This window comes from Sceloporus undulatus, chromosome 3 (genome assembly GCF_019175285.1).
Source record: "Sceloporus undulatus isolate JIND9_A2432 ecotype Alabama chromosome 3, SceUnd_v1.1, whole genome shotgun sequence".
Taxonomy (NCBI): Eukaryota; Metazoa; Chordata; class Lepidosauria; order Squamata; family Phrynosomatidae; genus Sceloporus; species Sceloporus undulatus.
The window spans coordinates 100,284,618-100,311,062 of NC_056524.1; the positions used below are offsets into that span (position 1 = coordinate 100,284,618).

The window sequence follows — 26,445 nt, forward strand, 5'->3', positions numbered from 1 at the left end:
ATCTCAGGGTCTAAGGTACTATGTTGTTGTTAGCTGCTTTGAGTTGACCTCAACTCATGGCAACTCTGTGAATGAGATGTCTTCAAGCCCCCTTGTCCTCTACCTCTCTGCTCAGGTCCTGCAGGCTCAGGCCTGTGGTCTCCCTGATTGAATCTATCTATCTGGCATGCGGTCTTCCTCTCCTTCTGCTGCCCTCTACCTTCGCTAGCATCATGGTCTTTTCTAATGATCTGTGCCTTCTCTAAGATATAGATGACCACAAAGTACCTCTAATCTATCAAATATGATCTATGGGGGGGGGAGTATAAAACAGATTAAGGATCCTTAACAGCAACAGTGTGTTAGTGGTAACAAAAAATTAATCAGAGGTTGTATATGTATATATACACACAATTACTAATGACACACAACTGAAGGGTAATAATACATTCTATTCAGCAAAAATGTCTCAAATTATAATATTTCCAGCTGTACAAATACAATGGGCACTACAAAAAACACTAAAAGTTCAAAGGCAGAGTTCATAAATAACTTCTGAACATTAATAAGGAGTGCTGGCATGTTTCAAATCAACTCCAGGGTCACCGTAAGCCATCTCAGAGGGTCGCCATACGTTGGAATCAATGTGAAGACACAACAACAACTACCACAGAAACAACTGAAATAGCGACAAGGCCCTGACATCAAACAGATGGGGAGAAAGGGATGAATTACTGGCACAACCACCACATTTCAAGAAGGTAAGAATATAGCAGTCAGACACTCTGAACCAAAAGTGTGTCATCTTGCTTTCAGCAATCCACCCACGGAGGCCATCATAAAAGTAATTAAAATTTAACGACTCATGGTAAGGCAGCATTTACTAAATACAGGAGCTTCATTTTTCAACCAGAAAGCAATCTTTCTAAATAATCAGGAGGCCATTTTTAAGATTCTCCTTCTTCATCTGCAATGGATTAAATACCCCTCTGTCTCTCTCTATAGGGAACTGTTCCAGGCTATCAGTGCTGGCGATTCAGTGCTAAACTAGGATCCCTGCCATCATTTTACAGTCAACATTGATTAGAAAGATTAGGCAAAACTACAAACATAAGTCAGTATCCCTGGCACTATTTAAGGAACTATGCTGGCAAATTCACACATATGGGCATTAGCACACAAGCAATTCAGAACAGCCTGTTCTCGGACAACAGAAAAGCAAGCATTTATATTAGTTTGCTCCATCTGATGTTTCACATTTAAAAAAGCACCTTCGAAATTACAGCGTATTACAGAGGGTGCAGTACATACAGCAAACAACACAACCAATGGTAAATGTTCACTCTCTGCTCTAATATGTATATCAAAAGAACAAATCTCAGGGAGGAGTGATGATGATACCAAGAAATGATGGTTGATACTTGTGCCAATACCACTTAAATAACTATGAAAGCCATACGATTTATCAAAACCAGGTCCATGAAGGCTATAAGGGCAAATTCAGGAAAGAGGCCCTTTCTTTATTTCACATTTTGTCTAAAGACGTCCAGGAAAGGAGCTATGAAAATGTGTTTGTTGTAGTGTGCCTTCAAGTCATTTCCAATTTATGGCAACCCCATCATAGGGTTGTCTTGGCAAGTTTCTTCAGAGGACGTTTACCATTGCCATCCTCTGAGGCCAAGAGAGTATGACTTGCCCAAGGTCACCCACAGAGAGTTTATATGGGTGAGATGGGATTTGAACCCTGGTCTCCAGAATCATAATCCAGCACTCAAACTACTACACCACACTGGTTCTGTAAGATTTAACTGTGTCTTTTTAGAAAAAAAAATATTTATATGTGGACCAATCCTAGGGTTGAAATCATAGTTTGGCTATAGTCACTACCAGACAGACTATTTCTTGAAAAGCATTAAGGAATCCAGAACAATGTTGCTGGCTTCCAAAATATGTCCAAGGGAACTGTGAGACTCCTAAAAAAGCTCACCTGGAGTTCCATAACATTCTTAATAGGACACCGGTTTCCCTGAAGGACATCTGGCTTGCCATCCCTCCTCCTCTTTCACTACAATATGCAGTTCACTGTGCTCTCTAGTAGGTTTTCAAACTATGGTTCTCCAGATTATAGGCTTCCAGAAGTTCCTGAAAGTAAGGCCAATCCTTAGGAATTCTGGAAGTTGAACTTCAAACATCAGGATGATAAGAGTTTGAGAATCATTGTTCTACAGCACACATTCTTCTCATACAGAGTAACACTGAAGGCCAGTAGCAAGGGTTGCAACTTGTTGTCCTGCAGATGTGGCTGGGCTTCCATTCTGGCAATACACTCATGCTGGTTAGGGAAGATGGGAGTCACAGTCCAACATCATCTACAGGGCTCTAAATTACTGATCCCTGTATTAGCCAAAGCTACAATATACTATAATTGTTTCTCCTGCTCTTCATAAAACCTAGGCTGCATCCCGACTGCAGAAATAATCCAGTTTGACACCACTTTAACTGCCAAGGCTCAATGTTATGGAATACTAGGATATGTAGTTTGTTGTTTTGGCACCAGAATTCTCTGTCAGTGAAGGATAAATGTCTTATAGAATTACAAATTCCAGAATTCCATAGCATTGATCCATGACAGTTAAAGTGGGTGTCAAACTGGATTATTTCTACAGTGTGGATGCAACCTAGAAGTGTCAGGGTTGACATGTAAAAGAAAGTTGACTAACACAAAATCTTTAAAAACTAGACAAGAACACACACACACTTCACATAAATGTCCTCCAGATAATTTTGGCCTCCATCAGCCCAACCAGTAATGACAATAGTGAGTACTGTATAACAGGAGTTTTACACCCCAAACACCTGGAGGACCACAGTTTTCCACCCTCAGACATATAATGACTTTTCCATATTTGAATGCTCTCAGACTTGGGGGTATGGGGAGAAATTGCAGAAAGAAGCTAGGATGAATTCTTCAAACAGATTAGGACTTTATATACAGAAAATTTTCCAGATTATTCCAAATCCAGCAAATTATCCTTGGTCTTACTGATACAGTCTTCATGTACAACAATTCTGACAAAGGGCAATACAACCAATTCACTTTCTAGCTCAAATAAGACACTGTTAGTAGATATGTTGACATGCATACACAAAGATCCACAAAATAAAAATAAAAATGAAGGGCTAAAAGTTGTGTAAATTAATATATCTGGGAACCTTCACATACATTGCTATAAACACTCCAGAGATCCACAACCTCACTGCATGCTACTACATGTGAAATCCACAAGAAGTTCCACACTTGTAGTCTCTCCTACATATATGCCCCTGTATTTCATCTTTCACCACTAAACTAGCTACCCATAACTCACCACAAAGTAAGTTTGTCAAGAGCTATTATAAACCAAACTGTCATCCAGATCCGCCTATGGGGTACATGCCACAAAAGACAAAAGAATCAGTTAGTGGAAGCTAAGGACACCTTTGTGTCACTGTGAGAATCCATGCTTGGGGCAGCATACATTGCTGACAGTATTAATTTCTCAGCTACCACAGCCGCAGAAATATACTGCTTTCTATATCTGCAACACATAGTCATGGGAGACTGGTACATAGATCAATTGTATTTTAAAATGAATCTCAACTGATATGCCATGACAGACAGCCAAGACTCAAATATTACCACCTCCATGATATACTTTGGATTTTCAGTTATGTTTACACATTCTTGATGCAGTTTGATCTTACTTGTGACAGGAGAATAAAATATTAGACAATACCTCATTCTGCTCTCTTCTGAACTTAGATTAACACAAGCTGTTTTATTCCTTTCAACAACCACTACAGCTACTAAATTTCAGCCCATAAAATACTTATATGCTGCTTTGCTGCTTCCCTAGGTGGCATTTTAATTTTTAAAATATTTAAGATGAGTTTTGGGCCCCTTACAGACAGGCCAAAATAAAGCTGCTTTGGGTCACTTTGGAGATATGCTGTTAAAATAATACAGGCGTAATAAGAGCCCAGAAGCCGCACCAATGCCACAATCCAGTCCTAAGGACTTGTGCACAGCTTTGGTGCAGCTTCCGGACTCTTAAGACACATGCATCATGTAAACAGCATACCTCCAAAGTGAACCGAAGCAGCTTTATTTTTTATGTCTGTATAGGGCCTTAGTTACAATACTCCAGTCCTTCTGTTGGTGCAACTGCAGATCTAAACAAATTCACAACTTAGGCAGAAGGAAACAATCAGATGAATCTCACAAATAAAGCCAATCTGAACGAAAAAATCAAATGTGCTGTTGATCACACTGACTAAACATTCTTGGAAAAGCTGATCTTGGCCTAATCCAGCATGCTTCTGCTCTTTCTCTACATGAGGCAACATCAATTCAGACAGACTGAGCATTTCAAACAAAGGCCTGTTACAGACTGCCAAAATAAAGCTGCTTCGGGTCTCTTTGGAGGTATGCTACTTAAATGATGCATGGGTCCTAAGAGTCCGGAGGTCGCACCAAAGCCACACTCCATTCCTAAGCACTGGAGTGCAGCTTTGGTGCAGCTTCTGGATTCTTAGGATGCATGCATCATTTAAACAGCATACCTTCAAAGAGACCCGAAGCAGCTTTATTTTGGCAGTCTGTAACTGGCCAAAGACTTTTCAACAGAGACTTAACAAATTTGATGAGAATCAACGTGTGGCAAGACAGAACAATTCACATGTATGTATGAGTCAACCCTTACAAAGAGCTCCCTCTTTACAATTGGAATCCTTAGACAACAACTGTGTAACTGTGACACAGACAGTTTATTGTGAAGATGTGTCTTAGATCACATCTTTCCTTCAAGAAGCTCAAAGTGACATATACAGAGTTTTTTAAAGCCATCTGCAATTGATGAATAAGAATAACTAAAACAAAAAATCAAAATCAAGAAGTTTTAACCGAGGAGAACCAAAGGGCAAATCTGCACTAGTGGTAAATACACATACCTGAAGGAGGGAAAAGGTTTCTTGGCACCTCATGCTTTAAAATTTCCAATCCTATTGTTGGACAGATGAATAAAGTTTCAAGGACAGTCAGTCTACCATATTCATGAGTTGTTTTTTCTATCAACGGATTTAACTACCCATGGCTTGAAAATATTCCAAAAATATATAAATTCTAAACAAAACAAAGCTTGATTTTGCTATTTTATACAAGGGACAGTATTTTACTAGGCCACTGTATATAAGAGGAATCTTAGTTCGTGGAGAAAAGCCAGAGAGAGTATATAAGGGGACTTAAGCATCCACAGATTTTGGTATCCACGGGGGGTTCAAGAACCAAACCCCAGCGGATACCAAGGGCCCAATGTATTGCATAGGGAAGACTTGACATATTCTCACAACAGTGGACAGCTTTCTGTACTCCAGATATTTTGGGCTCAGTGTTGCTGGTGTGTGCCTTCAAGTCCTTTCAGACTTATGACGACCTTCTCATGGGGTTTTCTTGGCAAGATTTGTTCAGAGAAGTTTTGGCCTTTGCTTTCGTCTAAGGCTGAAAGAGTGACTTGCCCAAGTTCACCCAGTGGGTTTCCACGGCTGAGCAGAGATTGAAACCATGGTTTTCAGTGTCATAACCCAATGCTCAAGCCAATTCATGTTGGCTCTCTTTTGGGCTAGAGCTCCCAAATTCCTTCCCATTGGCCATGTTAGCCAGGAGCGAATATCTACAAAATAAAAATGAAGGGCTAAAAGTTCCTCTTCTCTGCTCTAAAGTATCTTGTCATGCAATGCAGTTACCCTCCGTAGCAAAGGGGCAGGAGCCACAACTCATGACAAGCAAACAGTTTCCACCATCCGTGGCCGTGGCAGGAAATGCCTCCGCAGCCCATAGCTGTCAAATGTAGATGGCTTATCTGGGGAAACATGACATTGTAACACAGGTATTTTTAAAACAACAATACAGTGCATGAACAAGTACCTGCATTAAATCAAGATGAAAGGATGTGGCCTAAGATTGATTTAGATCAGGAAGATAGAAGAGTATTAGCATAAATACAGCTGATTTCGGAAGGGAATATTTTAAACTAAATCAGCAAGGAAAAGTCAAATCTTCACCTAGACCCAATATCCCCAGCCAGACAGCTACTGTGAGAATACAGAATTGCAGAGCATTTGGTACCCAAAGTGAATGGAAATTATACACAACCAAATCCCAAAGGAAACCAAGACAGTTACCTCAGCTGTTGACGTTCTTTCTGAAGCTTAGTTGTACGCTGTATCAATTAAGTGAGATATTTATATGTCTCTTTCCAGAGAAAATGAAGCTCTCTTCCCTTTAAGAACAATGTATCTTGCAAGGCCTCCTGCATCTCAAACAGCAGCACTCTAGGAAACACCCATCATTTCTCAGCAGGCTTAAGAAACACGAAATCTATTTTTCTCTCGTAAGACCCTTGCGATGGCTTTCGAGGCCTTTTTTCAAAATGGATGTTCCCTTTAAGCATCTTACTCTCTTAATTTCCTGGATGATGGGAGACGTAATGCATGTATAATCTAGTTTGGATAAAATACCGCACATGCCGACTCTTTAATCCATGCAATTTTTATTTATTTATTTATTCTAGGGCTACAAAGATCACAGAAGCAAAGCAACCGGCCCCCCAAACACCTCTGTGTGTTGACTCCCCAAAACAAATCCCAAATGCCCTACTGAAAAAAATAACTATCATAATACATCAATGAACAAATGGACACCAGCACCTATGGATCTGTGATCTCACTGCAATTGGAGGATTCATCCTTTCTTCCTATTCCTTCCTTCCTTTCTTATTTTGCCCCCTCAAGTTTCTGCCTCTCCCCAAAGGAAGTACCCAGAGCCTAGAAATATACTCTAACCCATCATCCACAGACCAGGCTCCACTTCAGCTGTCCTTACAGATGTTCTACACAGAGAGAGAGAGAGAGATAGAGACATTTGCCTTGACAAGCCAAAATGACACATCCAGATTCTTCCTCCCCTTGCAAAACAACACCACCACCATCACAAAACCCCATCATCACAACAAAACCTAACAAAACAAGGCAGAGGGAGGCCAGGGCCTCTCCAGCAAGGCTTGCTTTCCTCCTTCCTTCCTTTCAAGGCAAAAAAAAAAACAAGGGAGGCCCCCTGAGCTGGGGGTGGGTTGCAGTCTGGGTTGGGTGAGGGGTGTCCTCCAAATCCCCCCTCTGCTTTGCCAGGGGAGCCAGCCACGTCCTCCTTTTCCAGGACACGTCCTCCATCCCACTTCCTCTCTGTCCAAGAGGAATGCCTACAAATGTCCTCCATTGGTGACAGCCTGACTAAAGAAGCAGAGATGCAAATGTTTATAGGAGGGCTTAGAGCTTTTATTTTTGTTTCCCCCCCTTTTTGAGGGGGGGAGGTCCTCCATTTTCCCCAAAGAGAGGGCAAAGTCTTGCAAAGGAGCCCCCAAACCAGCCCTTACCTTGCCCAAGGGGAGCCCCTGCCTGGTGCCTGGCTCTTTCCTTCTTCACCAAGTGGAGCCAGCCATGCTGGGAGGGTCAGTCCCCCTTTGGGGGGGCTCTGCTGGGGTCCCTTGGCCCCTAGGTCCCCCCACACAGGCACCCAGCCCAGGGCAGGCTCTGCTGCTAGTGCTGCTGCTGCAACTCCAGCCCCAAACGCCCAGCCGGCGATGACGCCACAAAGCAGCCTCCTCCTCCTGCTCCTCTTCCTCCTCCAGAAAGGGCGCCTTCTTCCACAGCAGCAGTAGCTCCTCTCTGCACAGAAGCCCAGAGCAGGGCAGGCAAGCAGGCATCTGCACTGCAGAAACCATCCCAGGGTTGCTTACCCCCACCACAGTATCATCCCTGACTTTTCTGGGCAGGATTTGGACAGACCCAAGGGGGAGGGGGCTGCCTTTGCCTTCCTCTGAGGCTGAGAGAGTGTGACTTGCCCAGCATCACTTAGTGGGTTGCCATGAGCAAAGGAGGGGTTTGGAACACACACACCCCTCCAGAGTTACTGTCCAGCCCTCAAGGCAGACTATGCTGGCCCTCAGGAAGACAACAAGCCTGGTTACTTTGCCCACAGAGGACACAAGGGGACACACACACACACATATATATATATTTATCCACACACACACGTGTGTGAAGAGTTACATACATCTATCTCTCTATATATATATACACACACACACACATATACACCCTGGGGAGATTTATATATATACACATACACACACACTCTGGGGAGATCATATATGTGTGTGTTTGTGTATAAATATACACACACATATACATACACACATACGCCCTGGGGAGATTACACACACACATATATACACATACATACACACACCCTGGGGATATGTACACACACATATACAGTCAGCCCTCCTTATCCATGCATTTTTAAATCCATGGATTCAAGCATGCATGGCTTTAAAATATTTAAAAAAAAGTATAAATTTCAAATAGCAAACCTTAATTTTCTATTTTATATAAGGGACAGCAATTTACTATGCCATTGTATTTAATGGGGTCTGAGCATCCATAGATTTTGTTATCCACAGGGGGTCCTGAAACCAAACTTTAGCGGATAAGGACCCACTTTGTCTGTGTGTATATCTACACACACACAGGGGAGATACACACACACACACCCTGGGGAGATATATCTACATACTTTCATTTCACACACACACACACACGCATATATATATGTACACACACACACATCCCCCCAGAGTGATGGGGGTGCATAGAGCCTTCCAAGAGAACTTTATGAGGCCCTGGACCCTAGATATTGCTCGTCCTTGTATTATATAGTCCTTCCCCATCCGCAGTCAAGGGATATGCATGTAACAGAACATAAACTTTCAGTGCCTTTTTTTTTAAAGTACAGCATCGTCCATCGTCAAATTGACCAATTAGTGAATTATTTCTTTGAATAGTGTGTATAACCCAACTTCATTCTACCTCTGTGTCCAAGCTCAATATACTTGTGATAACTGCAGGAGAGCAAAGAAATGAGAAACCAGAAGGTGGGTGCCATATATCAGGCAAGTATCTTTGAAGTGTCTATTTTTTTTTCCTTTAATTTATAAGGTATTTGGAAACAGTGATTCAGAAGTTTGCATGCAAGTTCTAGAAGGCCATTATTAGTTCTCTCTTTTGCAGTATTGCTCAGTCCTTTGTAAACTCCGAGGTTTGTTTTTTATGATCAAAGGTTTCACACTCCTTCACGTCTTTAGAAATGTGTGTGTTGTGAAAGTTTACACAAATAAATTTGTGCCTTTGATGTTTGTACCCTAATAAAGGTATTATCATAGCCTGGACTTTTGACTTTATCTTATTGTCATCATGGCTACCCCAGCATTTCTGGATACTAAGCCTGTCAGCAGTGTTATCCTACACTGGAGGAAGAAGAGTTTGTATGCCATCTTAACGTGGGACTTGATTTTCTGAGGGTTTTTTTTTTTTCCAACCAACATTGAAGCTATCTAGTTTGGTCCTTATCAATACATTTTTCCTATTCCAATGCCTATCTTGATCTATCAATACAGAGAACTCCCAGGAACTCACTGCTCTCTTCCTATACAAAGAGACCTCTGAGGTTTACACTGACGAGGGATATGTTTGGGTTTTCAATATGTGTGTGTGGTTTTTTTTTCCAAATGGAGAACCAAATTGCATTGATTTTCTTTTATTGTATTTCTTCTGCTGTTCCCAAGGAGCCCTTGGGGCTGTGGCATGGGAAGCCAACTGGAATAGCTTGCAGACTCTTCCTCATACCATTTCAAAACAAGTAGGTGTGCAACAATCATCATCACTTCTCATCTTTTCCCCTGCAGGTTTTGTTTAAACTATCCTTACTGGATGCAGAAACATATGTTTCAAAAGCCTGAACAGATTATTTTATGCCACTAGGGTCGGGTGATTCTAGCCAGAAATGACCAAGCAGAGATACTGGTGTCATGAGAATCAGGAATGGAAGGATGAGGTGTAGGCAACCTGAAACAGTTTCAATGCAGAGGAGTAAGAGACCTCATTCAGAAATACCCCATACTAAAGAAGGATGCAAATAAAGAAATTGTGATAGAAACTCCTGAACTGCACCACCTGTGTGTGTGTGTGTCCACAAACACTGTACCTGGGATCAAACATCATTCAGCCATGAAAGAGCTAGAGATAATCCTAAAGAGTAAGGATATTCAACTGAGTGCTAACATTAGAATCGTCCAAGCTATGGTATTCCTTGCCATTATGTATGGATGTGAGGGCTGTGAAAAATGTAGATTTAAAAAAATCAACTCATTTGAGATGTAGTGCTGGAGAAGATCCTGTGGGTGGCCAAAAAGACAAGCAAATGGGCCCCTGAACAGCTTAAGCTGAAATACCTCTGGAAACCAAGGTGACTGAGGTACGACGCATTAGAAAAGGCAATAATGCTTGGAAAGGTTGAAGGTAGAAGAAAGAGAGGAAGAACACACACCAGATGGCTGGACTCAATTAGGGAGGACAAAGGCATGGGTCTGCAGAACCTGAGCAGAGCAGTGGAGGTTAGGGGATTTGGAGATGTCTCATCCACAGGGCTGCCATGAGCTGAAGGTGACTTGGGGGAAGTTATCACCAACAACCTCCCATCCTCACAGCCAGTAGTCTGGACAAACTGTCAAGACGATGACTGAGCAGTTCAGCACTGAACCTGCCATATATTCCCCTTAGAATGGTTTAAATAAAACCACATTTTGCTCCAGTTCTTCCAGAATTCTCCGGGGGGCTGTTTGCACATGCATCCCACTATGCCGCCTGTCACTGCCGCTGCAAATTACACCCTCTGAAGTTGGAACAAGGCACTCAGCCATGTGATTGAGGATGGGCACCTCATTTTCAGCTTCGGAAGGGAGTGTCCAACTGAGATGGTGGACAGCACAGCAGGATGCGTGTACAAACAGCTGTGCGTCATCGCTCCAGTAGTGCCAGGTAACAGGAGGACATCAGGACAACTTTAGGTCAGGAATGCTCCAGGCTGCTCCTGGAGTATTCTGGCAGTGTGAACCTAGCTGTAACCTGAACAAACAGAGAGGTATAGCCTGGAACTGGTATAGAACAAAAGGCACCCTACCACAGTCTGAGGGTGGATGTATCTTGCCATCGCTGACTTACAGACATACAATAACTTACTGGGAGCACATCATGGGCAACATGAACCCATGGGGGAGCTGTGACTAGTCGGAGTGTGCTACTGCTTCAAAGCAATTATGAGCCTGAAGAGATTATCACAAGATACTACTGAAAAATAAATGGTCTGCATCCATTGAAGCTATATTTTCAATCTCTTTAATATTGGGGAATACCCTTCATTCTATATTCACAAAGACTTCCATGGACATGGAGTCATTTTATGCCCTCGAATAACATTATAGTTCCCATAGGATCAAAACACACCCCAGAAGTACCAGTAACTCTATTCAAATTTTTAAAAAATTCTGTGGGAGATGAGGTTAGTTGCATTAAAATAAAAAAGTAATCTTAGCTTGCAATTGTGAAAGGATCAAATGCATATGGTTTGTACAAGAAGAAAAGGTGATTTTAAAACAAGAATAAAAATAACAATAAATAATAAAGGGATAAAATGGGATTAATGTACTGCTCTGAACAGTTTTTACTATTTTAAATTACAACTCGGTTTGTTTTTAATGGATGAACACACAATATTATAGCCTTGAGACCTTAGGATTCCTTGGACAGAGAACTAGAAGGCATGTTCAAATCAAGAGACATTTATTAAACTCAAAATACCATTAAATATGCAAAAGGATCCTGGAGCATCTTTGAGATAACTGAGTGAAACTGAGGGATCTGGGAGTCCTAATAGACCGTAAGTTGAACATGAGCCAACAGTGCGATGCTGCAGCTAAAAAGCCAATGTGATTCTGAGCTGCATCAACAGAGGCATAGGCCCAAAACCAACAGCCCAGTAAAGTCACTACTCTCCAAGATGAAGAGGAACCATTGTTGAGCACCCTTTGGGTTCAGCCAGTCAACCAATTACAAACCCATTTAACAGTTGCCTTGTCTAGCCCACATTTTACTAGTTTGTTTGCAAGCATGTCATGGGGAACCTTGTCAAAGGCCTTACTGAAATCAAGGTATGCAATATCCACAGCATTCCCATCTTCTACCAAGCTGGTAATTTTATCAAAAAGAAAAAGAAAAAAAGAGATCAGATTAGTCTGGTATGACGTCTGGGTAAGTACTGTATGTATAGGATCCAGGTGCATGCCAGTTTACACATGAAATTGGAGCCACAGTATGTCATGGAACTGTATCTTGTGTAAATCCATACCTAAGAAGTATTTTAATAGGAATATGAAATAAAATTAGAAATTAGAGAGGGATCTCCCTGGAGTTAGCAGGTATTTAGCAACTGAAAGGGTATGCTAATGAACAGCTCAGTATCATACAGGCTATAATAAGAAAACTTCTCTGTCCTTAAGAAGTAACTCAAGTAGAAATGTAGGTCACATCAAATCACCAGTGCCAACTTGTGCGGAATGGGGAAAGCAGCAAAAATGCCTCTTATACCTTCCATCTCTCATGTTCTTTTATGATTATAGAAATTACAATTCTGCCTAACCTAATGATTCTCATGAATGACACAGGTTTTCTTGCCTTCGTGAAACCATCTTCTTGAGTAATATTCAAAATGCTAGTAAACCAACTGAATCAATGGGATTTGAATATAAATGCTGTGTGTACGTGTGTGTGTATGCCTGTGTATAGATAGATACAGATATAATGGGTCTCTCTTGTTGAGATGAGCAAACCAGCCATTTGTTAGGATTATCAGTTAGAAGTTGTTGAACTGCCACTCCCATCAGCCTAGCAATAAAAATGGAGAGGAATCATGAGAACTGCAGTCTAGCAACCTGGGAGGGCCACAAGTTGGCCACTTTCAATTTAGTTCCATGAACAGCTTAATATGTTGTAGAAGTATTTAGCATTCAGTGCTAACCTTGAAACCAAGCAATCAACCCTACTTCATGCTATCAACCATGTACTAAGCCTAAAAGGTGATCAACATGGAAGCAAGTCTAGATAGTGAATGTCTGTCCTCCTGGAAGCTACTTTATTCACCAGGTAGTACTCCTAGTGTATTTTGTTACAAATATCTGATCCCCTCATAATTCAAGGTGGCACCAACTACCATGAGACACATCACAGTAACTGAGCACATGTATTTAGACAATAGAAAGTTTTAACTGGAAAAGATTAAATATATATTGGGAGATATATTTCCTTTAAAAAAGCAGGTAAGTCATGGCCCTTTTCCTTTATCCAATATACATGAAAAGGCTTTATACATTTTATATTGAAAACAGACACCTTTACCTACTTTTTGAAAGCAGGCTCTTCTTTCCTAACACAGAGATGGCATTTAAAATACTTTTAAGATTTGATAGGCCTGACAGAAGGAAGTTTAGAGAAATATATATGTATATATATATGGTTCCATGCTTTAATTTATGGTTACCCACTAACATCTATAGAGCTTAGAAAAGAATAAGCATGTGGAAAGTTGTATGAAGGGGCATCAAATTGGAATAGTTATGTTTGAGGATGCTACCACTGGTTCAGGCTTTAAAGATACCAAATACTGAACACTCTTGGGCTGATGGAGCCTAACCTTGTATTACTTTAATTATTTTAAGTCACTATTTTTAGAAAGTCAAAATTTATTTAGAAAGGTAGTTAATACATTTTAAAATAAAGCTGTCACATTGACTCTGTTAGTTTTTAGCAGACCTAGGGTGTCATTTTGTTTTGAACACAGTCAACCTTGGTTCCAACATATAGACATTCATTTTCACACAAGTATGGAGAGAGGAAATACATTTGCGTTTTTGTTGTTTTGCACTATAAAGTTGTCTTCGACATATTGCAAGCCTATCAATGGGAAACCCCAAAACTGACTATTATTAACAAGTTTGCTTAGGTCTTGCAAACTCAGGGCTGTGCCTTCTTTGACTGAGTCTATCCATCTGTAATGAGATCTTCCTTTTCTCCTGCTGCCTTCCACATCACAGAGCATTATGGTCTTTTCCTTTACTAAAGTCATGCTGTCTTCAGTATATTCAAAACATGACAACCTCAGTTTAATCATTCTGGCTTTAATGGAAGTTCAAGCTTGATTTACTCTCAGACCCAACTGTCTTTATGTTCATGGTATCCACAGAACTCTCCTCCAGCATCACATTTCAGGTTTTTCCTCCTATCAGCTTTTTTTCACCGTCAGACTTTCACAACCATACATAGGCCTGTTACAGACAGCCAAAATAAAGCTGCTTCGAGTCCTTAGGGCTGGAGCGTGGCTTTGGTGAGACTTCTGGACTCTTAGGATGCATGCATCATTGAAACACCATACCTCCACTGTGACTCGAAGCAGCTTTATTTTGGCTGTCTGTAACAGGCTGTGAGCATCATACAAAACACCCTTGTTGGCCTCATTTACCAGTTTAAAACAATTCCATTTTTTCCTATTCTATCCTGACAATGGCTTCTTGTTCAGCATCAAGACAAATGAATGTTGTAGCACACCCATTTCCTTAACAACAATCCACAGATCAGCATAAATTTTCATGACCTTTCCAGTGGTTCTCAAACGTTTTATCCTTGTGACGCCCTTTACATCTACATGTGGATGTCATGTCACCTGCTTGACACAGCATATGAATTTTTTTATATACAGTAATGGAAATTGAGCATCCAGAAATTTTGGTATCCACAGCAGGTCCTAGAAGCAAACCCTAAAAAATTCCAAGGACTCACTGTACATTTTCTTTTGCATTGTGCTCATTTACACATGAATATTCCTTCTGGGAATAGAGTACTGGCTTCTCATGAGAATAAACCTAATTATTCTGCCTCACTGTATTATGCGATGAGCAAGTACAGTATATTTATAAGGGATTTTAAAAAGGCCACCACAATAATACAGTTTGGCACTTTACAGACGGGCCCTATGGGGCGCCGTCGTTACATGCGAGGGGCAGCGCTTCCAGACGCAACTCGTCCCTCACACGTGACAAAGGTGTCAAAATGGCGGCACCCTATACACATGGGCGCTGCCATTTTGACGTGATGGACACTTAGCGTCCGCACATCACGGCGCCATTATGGTGCACTATGGCATCATAATCGCGCCATAGAAAGAAACCGCTTTTGCAGGTTCTTTTTGCTGCGTGAGGGAGCCACGCAGTTTGTCAGCTGTGGCTCCCTCACGTAGCAAAGCAAGGCGCCGGGAGACCGTCCTTGATTTCATAGATAAGACCTACCTAAATTTTAATCTCCTAGAGAAAATAATACCCAAGATGAAATAGTTCAGGACACATAAGTACTTATGGAGATATATTTTATTTTGTAAAAATATGTTAACCAGAAATTGCTAGGATTGTTTTTCATTATAGCATTTTTAATAATCAGCAGCTTCAGTTATTTAGTGCATAAACAAAACAATGTTCACAGGAATGAAGAGGATTGGGGCAGGGGGAACCAACATCACAATCTCTTTATTCCAGTCCAGTTAATTTGAGGTGCCAATGCATTTAACTTTACCCATGATGGTTGTTTCATGTAATAGGGAGCTTCAGTATCCCTTTCTTCCTCTGAATCTCGCTCTGTTATCCAGCTTTTAAGAAGAAGAAGAACATTACATTAGTATTATAATATTCTAATAAAACAACTGCTACTTTTCCATCATTGCTGTCTTACAAAAAGAAAATAATAAAAAGGACATCATTAAGAATATTACCTAGATTGCACATCTTGACATAACCGCAAAGAAGTAGTTGTGTATATATGTATGTGTATATACACACACACACACACACACACACACACTATTGCTTCCTCCTTAAAATGGCTTACATAAAAATAAAATAATTATAGTCCAATAAAATTAATATACAGCAAAAACAGCAAATTTACCTTCTCCCCAGTTATTTACACAAGTCACTTAGCTTTCAAGGCCACCTAAATTCAACAATTTTGTAGGACAGCCACACAAAAGTCACTGCAACTGTGGAAACAACTCAAAAAGCCCCTTCCCCAGATCTTAATAACTTTACCTCACATAAAAGAAGCTGTGCCTGATCAAAGGATCTGAACCAGGCTGGAGTTGAAATAATTCAAAAGTGATTTAAATAATGATTTAAATCACTTCTCTGAAGCACTCAGTTGTAATTATTTAAAACTCAGTTTAAATCATTAGAGAGGAAGCTTTTATGTAGTCATAATTTTTGGTAGACGCACATTATTGTTTAACACCCTTTTAATACATACTCAGAGATGTAGTTTCATTAGAAAATAGGTACACAACACACTGAGCAATTTTTCTGAATTGCTGTCAAATTAATGTTCAAATTGTCAGCAAATACATTCACTTGCATTTATATTTGACTACTCTTTCTTGTTCAGATCAACTCCATCTCCTGAAATTCCATCTCCTGTTCATTGCCCTTCTCTATCTTTGCATTTAGAGAGGAGTAAGGCCTTGTGGGAAAGAGCTTGAACGTTGAATAGGCCAGATCAAGTTATCTCCTATTTCCATAAACTGTTAAATGTGTCAATAGACACAATTAAAAGCTGTATAGTTAGTATCCATAATGACACCTTTGACCTAAAATATTTATTTTACTAATTTTTAATGACATCATATTAAATTTTCAATTCAGATTTTTAAAATTTTAATTATTGATTTATGCATCAGTCCTGATCTTAGCAAAATGATCCCTCAGCCTGTCACCTATCAGGTGACAGGCTGAGGGATCTTGCATGAGCTGTAATTTTGGAAATTTCCATGTAAAACAATTATCCTATTCAGTCTTCAAAGGTTATGAAAGCATGAATAAACATAGCTAAATTATTCAAAGATGGTCAGGTTATGTATCAGAGGTGTACCTGCATTTTTTTATTTCATTTATATCACGCCTTTCTCCCCAGAGGGACCCAAAGCGGCTCACACATTAAAAAAACCTTTAAAAGTATTATAAAGTGTGAACAATGAAAACATCTATATATAAAATCACACAAAATATATACTTAAGGAGCCCTCTGCTGGTGCTACTATTTTTCATGAGAGGTCTAAGGCTTTGAACAAGCCCAAGTCCTACACCACACAAAGTAGGTACTGTATAATCATAGCTCCCCTAGTGCAGTGGGATTACCCACCAGCATCATTTTTAGAATCAACTTTCTTATCTCAGAGAGGGAAAATGTATGACTCCCCAACAGCTCTTGCCAGGACAAACCAGCAAAACCAATCGTAATGGATGATGACAACTGCAGTCCAACAACATCTGGAGGGCAACAGGCTTCCTACCCCTGATCTTATTTCATTCAAATGCCCACTTGTCTGACAGTGATTTAGGCCAAGGTCTCTTCTCCTGGATGCTTAGATTTTAAAGAGGGAGTGAGAAAGCCAAATATCATTAACATTCTTGACAATTCCCAACTCTGAAGCACTAGATCATCTCTTCCCATAATTAACACCACTAAGCCTTGCAATACCCAGCACTGTAAATGTTTATGTGCCGAACTAATCGATCCACTCACCCTCACATTCTGAATTTAATCAGACAAAGCTATTTAAATAATTGAGCAACATGTACAGACATTCTGACATAATGTTCTCCAGAAGAAACCTATGGCCTATGTTGCCAGCAGATACTACCAAGGGCTATCGTACTGTGAGATCAGAATGCTCAGACATTTCTGAAGCCGTAGTGGGATTCCTCTGGCAGGAGGAAAAGGAGAAACAGGGATATTCACCTCTCCATCCTTCCCTTTGTCCCAAATTTATTTCCCTCTGAAGGCAAAGAATTGGAGAGAAACATTTAGATCAGCTATATAGCTAATCAAAATGCTTCCCTGTGTTGGAGATATGATGGAGGGCAAGAAGGCCATAAAATTGAGTATTCACAACCTCCCTCAATCTGCCCATATCATGCTACCAAGAATTCTCTCTCAGGCAGGCACCACCATAGGGCAGAGATGGCAGAGGATCCAAGACTGGCTCTCTTCCACCCAACTAAGAAATCTCTGTCCTTTTGAGGTGAAATTCAGTTTAGCACAAGGCCCCTTGGTATGGTGTCCTGAGAGTCACATGTAAGAAGCTTTAAATTCTTAGACCTCTGCTTTGTAAGAGGTCTAAGAATCAGTAGAGATTATTTTAACAGATACAGATTACTCATCAAGATTAATACACCCTAAACCAGGCTGAAATCCATAATAGAAGAGTTAAGAAAGGGTGTGTTTATTAATTATGCGCCTTTACTTCATGGCAGACTAACCAGCTACTAATTTTCTACTGTAAAAGACTTGAAGGTGCATACATGCATACACACGCCCTACAATTTTAGCCTTCTGTTCACCTGATCCTGGGAATGTGCTGGCTTCAGGACACCAGCAATGGAAGATAAATGTACCCCTTTACTTTCTCTTATAAAACCATGTCATTCCCAGAGTCCAGAAAAGTAATTATGTCATATGACACCACAGAGCTTTTTATCTCACGATTTTCAGTTCAATACTGATTAAAAGCTCAAATGTAGATAAAAATAGGTGTGTCTTCATCACTTGATTAATTTTACAGTGTGGTTAACTCACCACATCTTGGTACACGATATTTATTTAAGATGTTACAGCAACCTTCGCCAGTTTTTCTATGGCCAAATCTTTCAGTTCTCAATGAAGCAGTAAACTAAATTATGCATAAAATAAAGCTACAGCAAGAATATTAACATAAAAGGTGTTGTTGGTGTTTCATAAGTGTACTTCTTTTTTTAAGAAAATTAAAATAATTTGCAATAGAAAATACCAACTCACCATTGATCGTTTGCATTCAAAAAATGAAACTAGCAAACCTCTGCAATGACCTTCCTTCAAGCAAAGTTTTGGGCTTTTCCCTTCCTGTCACAAAAGATATCAAAGTAAGCACTCAACATATTTATTCAAGCAGACATAGAAATGTGATTTTATTCATTTATACAACACCTTTCAAAATAAATTCTGGCCAAGGCAGCTTGCAATATGACCAAAACTAACATTAAAGAAGAATTAAAAGAACATATGAACAATATAAAGGCAATAAGGCTTCCTCACAGAAACCCTTGAAGAAGAAAAAGCTCTTCCAATATGTCTAAAAATGTAGAATTCCTCAGGCCAGGGAGATATTTCTAGAGAGACTCCATTGGAAAGCTTCTATTTCTGGTCATTCCAGTTTTTAAATTAAGACAGGGCCAGAAGATGGGAGTCTCCAAAGCCTGTCTCAGGACTTGGACAGGTCCACATTGGTACAGTATGCCATTTTACATAGATGGCAGCAGATAAAAGTATTTTCTTATCAGAGAAGGTAATAAGGAAATGCTGTGTTCTAATCTGGCAGCTGCAGTGGATTCAGACTGTTCTTGTCAAATAGACAGAAATAGGCAGAAATAATCCAGGTGGACACCACTTTAACTGCCATGGCTGAATGCTATCTAATTCTGGGAATCGTAGTTTTGTGAGACATTTAGCCTTCTTGGTCAGAGAGCTCTGGCGCCACAACAAGCTACAATTCCCAGAATCCCACAGCACTGAGCCAAAGCAGTTAAAGCAGTGCCAACCTGGATTACTTCTGCAGTGCAGATGCAGTCCAAGATATAAACATTATTTCTAACTTCAGAAGCCTTAATTATAACTCTCTTTGAAATAACATCTTTGTTAGAAACAATATTGAAAACATGTAGTCTCTTTCTTCATCACTAGTCAGAGTGACAAGCTTGGGTCCAGATTACTTGAAAGATCATTATCAGTCTTAGAGCTTTACAGACACACTGCAGAAATAATCCAGTTTGAGACTGCTTTAACTGCCCTGGCTCAATGCTAGGGAATTCTGGGAATTGTAGTTTTGTGAGACATTTAGCCATCTGTCAGAGAACTCTGGTGCCACAATAAACTACAATTCTCAGGATTCACTAGTATTGATCCAGGGCAGTTAAAGTGGTCCAAAATGCTTTTAAAAACTGCCTGGGTAGGGTTTTAATTGTGCAGTGCTGTTTTTAAGCTTGGTTTATAGTCTTTTAAGAAATGTTCATGTTTAATGTTTTAACTTTATAAATTGTTTAATCACTATTTATACTTTTAGTTATCTGTATCATACCTCTCTTCAGATACTCTTCATCAGGAAGAGATCCGACACACTACCACTCTTGATGCCTTTAAAAAGGTGGTCAAAATGGACCGACCTTTCCCATCAGTGATATGGATTGCCCTTTGATCTACCCCAAGATGCCTTGCTTCAACTATTTTTATTTTAATCAATTTTAACCTGTATTTTAGAGTGTTGTTATTTTACGGTAGTTTAAGATAAGGGGATAAGGGACTATGTAATTTTAGTTGTGTATGTATTATTGTAACCTGCCTAGATCTTTCCAGAGAGGCGGGATATAATTAAAACTTATTATTATTATAACATTGAGGGAAAGACTATAGTCCTATCCACACTTTCTTGAGAGAAGGTTCACTGACTGATATTGGGTGGTGGCACTAGAATCTTAAATACACCTGTTTTGAATTTCTATTGTGTTAACATGATGAGGCTTATTTCCAGCAGAGGGCTCCTTAAGTATATATTTTGTGTGATTTTATATATAGATGTTTTCATTGTTCACACTTTATAATACTTTTAAAGGTTTTTTTAATGTGTGAGCCGCTTTGGGTCCCTCTGGGGAGAAAGGCGTGATATAAATGAAATAAAAAAATGTCATATGGTTCTCCCTTAAAATTCAGTAAAGAAGGCAGGCGATAAGTTTGGACCTCCATCCTCCAGCAACATGTCACAGTTAGTCTAGGAATATATATAGAGTCTAAGTCTCTCTCTCTCTCTCTCTCTCTCTATATATATATATATATATATGATCTAAGAATGACATATTTAAATAAAATATCTATGTGCAAGAAATAGTACTGCTCTACTTTTGGTTATTATAGACTAATTTGGCTATGAGAGCATAGAGTATTTCAAGGAAAAAATAGAGATGGTGACCCTGTAAAAGCTAAAAACACTCATACGTTTGTCCCTCCATATTTACTAGCATTAGGAACACAAGGTCCCTGTGAATACGGAAAAACTGCAAATAACAAAAACACCATGTTTTCACCTGAGAGGACACTTCTCTAGGAATCTCTAGGTCCTCCAGGGCAACTCTGTGCTCAACGTCTGACAGACACTGACCACAGAACTGTGCTGGAGGAGCTGCAAATGCCTACTAGAGTACTCTCTCTAGGAATCTTTAGGTCTTTTGGTGCAACTTTAAAAGTTGACCATAGAGTTGCACTGGAGGACCTAGATATTCCTAGAGAGAACATATTAATGAAATCTGCGAATAATCAAATCCACAAATATGGAGGGATGAGTAGATAGGCAGATAGATAGATAGATAGATAGATAGTCTAAGTCTCTCTCTTTCTCTCTCTCTCTCTCTCTAGTCTAACAATAACATATTTAAATAAAATATCTATGTGCAAGAAGTAGTGCTGTACTATTTATTTATTATAGACTAATTTGGCTATGAGAGAGTAGAGTAGTTCTCCCCAAAAGGGTATTCAAGGAAAGAAATGGAGGTGACCCAATAAAACAGTGGTTCTCAACCTTTGGTCTTCTAGGATTTTTGAGACTTGAACTTCCAGAATTCCTCAATAATGAACATACTGACTGGGACTTCTGGGGACTGAGGGCCCAAAACATCTGGAGGTCCAAAGCCTGAGAACAACTGCATTATATATATATACACACACACATATATATATATATACATACACACAAATATGATTGTATGCATGTATATATGTTTATATGTATATATAAATTACATACACACATATATAATTAATTGCATATATATATGTATATGTTATGTATGCATGTATACTGTATATGTTTATATGTATATATAAATTACACACACACACACACACACACACACACACATATATATATATATATATATATATATGTTTGTCATCCATGCTCAAAATGGTGGGTGTTTTGGAACAGAAAGTTGGAATGGAGGACGCGCCTGGTGAGAAAGGCTAGGAAACTACAAATCCCAGGGTTCCAAGGGACGTAGCCATGGCCGTTCTATTGCTGTCGGACTCTGCACTGACTATGCATGAGCTTTGCCTGGTTCCTGCTTGCCCACCTGGATGACGCAGCTGCTCTCCAGGAGGCAGGCCCTGAGGTCCTCGCGCACCCCAGAGCACGCGCGGCCCCCGGCCTCCTTCTCCTCGTAGTACTTGGGCATCGCTCTCCCTAGTAGTCGGGACTCTCTTTCCCAGCCCTGGCGGCCGCCATCTTAGTTCACCTTTCCCGCAAAGCATTACACTCTAACAGCTGTGGCTGCCTCCTGTTGCATTGTGGGACTTGTAGTTTGGGAAGCGGGCGTTTAGACTATTCAGTCAGAAAGCTCTTAGGCCTCGCTGAACTACAAAACCCAACAGTCAGAGCAGTTTAAAGCGACCTAGTGTAATACGAATACGATAAAGACCATAGAGATAAGAATACTCAGAATCTCTCTCATCAAACACCCCTCTCCCCTCAGTGGCTGCATCCAAGCACTGCAGAAATAACCCACTTTGACGCCATTTTGACTACCATGGCTCAATGCTGTGGAATTATGGGTACTGTAGTCTGTTGACGGCACTAGAGCTCTCTTTTGACAGAGAAGAAATGTGTCTCAGAATTCTTTAGCACTGAGCATCCAGACACTGCAGAAATAATCCATTTTGACTGCCATGGCTCAGTGCTGTGGAATTATGGGTACTGTTACTGCAGTCTGTTGTGGGCACCAGAGCTCTCTCTTGACAGAGAAGGCGAAATGTCTCCCAAGACTACAAATCTCAGAACTCCATAGCACTCAGCCAAGGCACATAAAGTGGTGTCAAAGCTGGGTTATTCCTGCAGTGTGGACATTGGGGTCTTTTAAAAATGCATAACCTCCCTAGTTCTGCCCACAGTGTTTTACTGTATTTAGCGCGTGTAGAAATAATGCCCCTTGACCCTCCCACTTTAAGTGCTGTTGTAGCGCCATCCGATGGAAAACTGGCATTTGTAGTTTGATAAGGTCTTCAACCTTCCCTGCCAAAGAGTGTTAGTGCCTCTGGCTGGACTTGGGCAAAAGTCACGCTCTCTCAGCCTCGGAGGATTGATGGCAAGGGCAAACCTCCTCTGCACAAATGTTAACAGGAAAATGTTACTCTATGGGCAAGTAATCCCTATGTTTCCCTATGGGTAAATAATCCCCATGATTCCCTATGGGCAAGTATGGTTTCTTTAATGTTTGTTGTAGTATGTCCCACCCCGGGATGCGTTCTCCTTAGGGTCGCCATTACTCTGAAAGCGACTTGAAGGCACACAACAATAAACCCCGTTTTATAGAACCCTGGGATTTGTAGTTTGTCAAGGTCTTTTAAGCCTTCTCTGCCAAAGTGTGCCCGTGCCTCAGGAAACTATAAATCCCAGGATAGTGTAGAGTGGCGGCAGTTAAAGTGGTGTCCAACCGCATTATTCCTACAGTGCAGGCGTACCCTAAGTAAAAGTCAGAAACCACAGGAGTCCCCTTTCCTTCTCCCTTTAAACCACAGCCCACCATTGACTAAATGATGCTGCATCCACACTGGAGAAATAATAACCCAGTTTGGCACCGTTTTAACTTTGTCTGTCTCAAGGCTATGGAATTCTGGGAGTTTGTTGTGAGTGGGGCTAGAGCGGAACTCCAACTCTCAGAGGACCATAGCCTTGAGCCAGACAAAGAGTTAAAGCGCTGCCAAACTGGGTTATTATTTCTCCAGTGTGGCCGCAACCCCAATAAGACTCGAAACAATGACTGCACTCCTGTGTTTGCTGCATCGTGTGTGTATTTATTTCGTATCTCCCTTCCTTCCCTCTTTGGAAAGGGGAAATAATAACACTTCAAATAATCGGTCCTAGTCTCCTCCTCTATACTTTTTTTTTAATGCTGTGACGTCAGCGGTGCGACCGTACAGACTACCCGCCATGCACCGCGCGCTCCGCGCAGCTGGGGAAGCCTGGGTCTCGAGAGCGGGCAGGTGGGCGGGGCCAGCGTTCATGCGCATGCGCATTGATTGCCACATTCCTTCCGGAAGTAGAAGTATATACAAAACCCCAACCAGCTGCTGCTGTTGAGCTGGCAGTGTCGGAGGGGGCACGCGCCCAACTGCCCCCCCCCCGCTCTGCAACGACGGTCGAGGGGCGGAGCTTAGAGAGGCCGCGCGCTCGCGAGGTGGAAGAAGACGGGCGTCGCGTGAGTTCTTTCCTTGGGTTCTTTCTCCCACCCTTCCTGCGCGCGCCCCCCACTTCCACGCATGCGCACACGCGCCTAAGTGTTAGCATGGGGATCCAGAGCACTTAAAGAGGGGTGTCAAACTGCATTAATTTCAACACTGTAGAGCAGTGGGTAAACTGTGCCCTTTAAGAGGATTTTGGACTTCAGCTCCCAGCATGCCAGACTATTGGCCCACGTGGCTGAGGCTTCTGGGAACTGAAGTCCAAATAGCTCTTAAAGGGCACAGTTTGGGGGACCACTGGTGTAGAGGCACCCTTTTAGAGGAAAAAAGCTAAAGACCTTGTCAAACTACACATCCCAGGGTTCCATAGGAAGGGGCTACAGCACTTGGAGGGGTGGCAAACCATTATTTCAACGGTGTAGATAAAGGCACCCTTTTGGTAGAAAAGACTTTGTCAAACTACACATCCCAGAGTTCCATAGCATGGTGCCTACAGTGCTCAAAGGGGTGTCAAACTGGGTTATTTTCCACAGTGCAGCTGCACCCTTTGGCAGAGAAGGCTCAAGGCCTTGGCAAACTGCACATCCCAGGATTATATGTCAGGAATAAACTCTTCTAGAACATGGCCACATAGCTCCAAAACCTCCACAAAACAGTATGGATGCTGGCCATGAAAGCCTCCCTGTTTGTTTTGTTTTCTTACTCTTGTCAGCAGGCCATGCTAGAACTCTCTCCCTGCCCTGACATAACTTCCTGCTGTGTCTCCACAACATCCATTGTGTGAGGAACCTGCCCTACTTCTCTCCTGAAAGTTTGCTCCTCATAAAAGAACAGTTGACAGAGACAACATACAAGGGATGATTTCTTACATGATTCTCTCTGTTTTTTAAACAGGGCTTTAAACAAAGAATCAGTGAAGTTTTGGATCTTTAAATGCTTTGGAGAGTAAGAAGGCAGGTTCTGACACTTGGGTCCAGTCCACACTGCAGAAATAATCCAGATTGAGACAGCGTTAACTGCCTGGGCTCAGTGCTAGGGAAGCCAGGGAACTGTAGTTTATTGTGGCACCAGAGTGTCTGACAGAGAAGGCTCAATGTCTCACAGAACTACAGTTCCCAGAATCCCCTAGCATTGAGTCAGGGCAGTTAAAGCAGTCTCAAACGGGATTATTTCTGCAGTGTGTTTTGGACCTAAATTCTCAGTAAGAAGATAAGGCAGTATCTGGGCTGTACTAGAAGCATGTATCTCCTCATCTTGTGTAAAGAGAGTTAGGAACATGGTTTATTATTCATGTAATAACAAGCTCTGGTTTGAGGCTGCATTTGAGCTTGATCTAGGAGTCAGTCTTCTTTTGAACACTGCAGGTGCCTCTTGTTGGGTTGCAGCAGCATTTTAAACAGGCTACCATCAGCAATGATTACAATTATTTTAGCACATGTTTTGAAATACCGTATATACTCGACTATAAGCCAATATTATGTATAAATCGAGGGCTTTGGAGCCAAAATTATGAATGTTTATATGACCCATGGATAAGTCAAGGGTAAAACCTAGGGGCTTGTAACAAAAACTCTAAAGGATGAAGCAAAGGCAAACAATGCCAAAGAACTTACTAAATTCCAGCATGCATACCATATATACCTGAATATAAGTCGACTTCTTGTATAAGTCAAGGGCAGGTTTTGGAGCCAAAATCATGGATTTTCCCATAACCCATGGCAGGGCTGGGGAGTAGGAGTAAGAAGTTTTTACAAGAGTATATTTGTTACTCCTTGTTCCTGTTATTATATTGTACATCAAACACCAAAAAACAATTTTATTATATTGCACTGGGGAAGGGGCTGGGGAGTAGGATAAGGAGTAAAGGAGTAAGAGGTTTTTACAGGAGTAGGAGTAGCATTAAGAAAAAATATCTTACTCCAGAGTAGGGCAAGAAGTAACCCCAAAGTCACCACTACTCCCCAGCCCTGGCCTGTGGATAGGTCAAGGGTAAAACTTGGAGTGTGTGTATGGGTGCATGCAGCAAGAGAGATTCTCATTGAGGCTTTTTGCTTCAGCATCCAGCTTGTGTTTTGCAGGTGGGAGAAGGACTTTTAAACAAACAGCAATATCAACCACCCAGAGCTCTTTCTG

The 26,445-nt window shown here is 41.0% G+C and overlaps 3 protein-coding genes across 3 annotated transcripts in view; 1 reads left to right on the forward strand and 2 right to left on the reverse strand.

Moving 5' to 3' along the window:
- Positions 1-7,582, reverse strand: part of INPP4A (inositol polyphosphate-4-phosphatase type I A) — a 132,077-nt gene extending 124,495 nt beyond the window's left edge. Inside the window, 1 exon segment of the mRNA XM_042458160.1 lies at positions 7,446-7,582. The gene's annotated coding sequence lies outside the window, so the exon portion shown is untranslated.
- A 7,780-nt stretch (positions 7,583-15,362) lies between these two features.
- On the reverse strand, positions 15,363-22,400 carry LOC121924778 (cytochrome c oxidase assembly factor 5). The gene is made up of 3 exons (XM_042456191.1): positions 22,209-22,400; positions 18,853-18,936; positions 15,363-15,655 (listed from the first exon to the last, which is right to left on the reverse strand). The coding sequence occupies exons 1-3, from the start codon at positions 22,308-22,310 to the stop codon at positions 15,614-15,616; spliced, it is 228 nt and encodes a 75-aa protein (XP_042312125.1). The 5' UTR covers positions 22,311-22,400; the 3' UTR covers positions 15,363-15,613.
- A 1,770-nt stretch (positions 22,401-24,170) lies between these two features.
- UNC50 (unc-50 inner nuclear membrane RNA binding protein) overlaps positions 24,171-26,445 on the forward strand; it is an 11,913-nt gene continuing 9,638 nt past the window's right edge. Inside the window, exon 1 of the mRNA XM_042461039.1 lies at positions 24,171-24,329. The gene's annotated coding sequence lies outside the window, so the exon portion shown is untranslated. The remainder of the gene's footprint in view (positions 24,330-26,445) is intronic.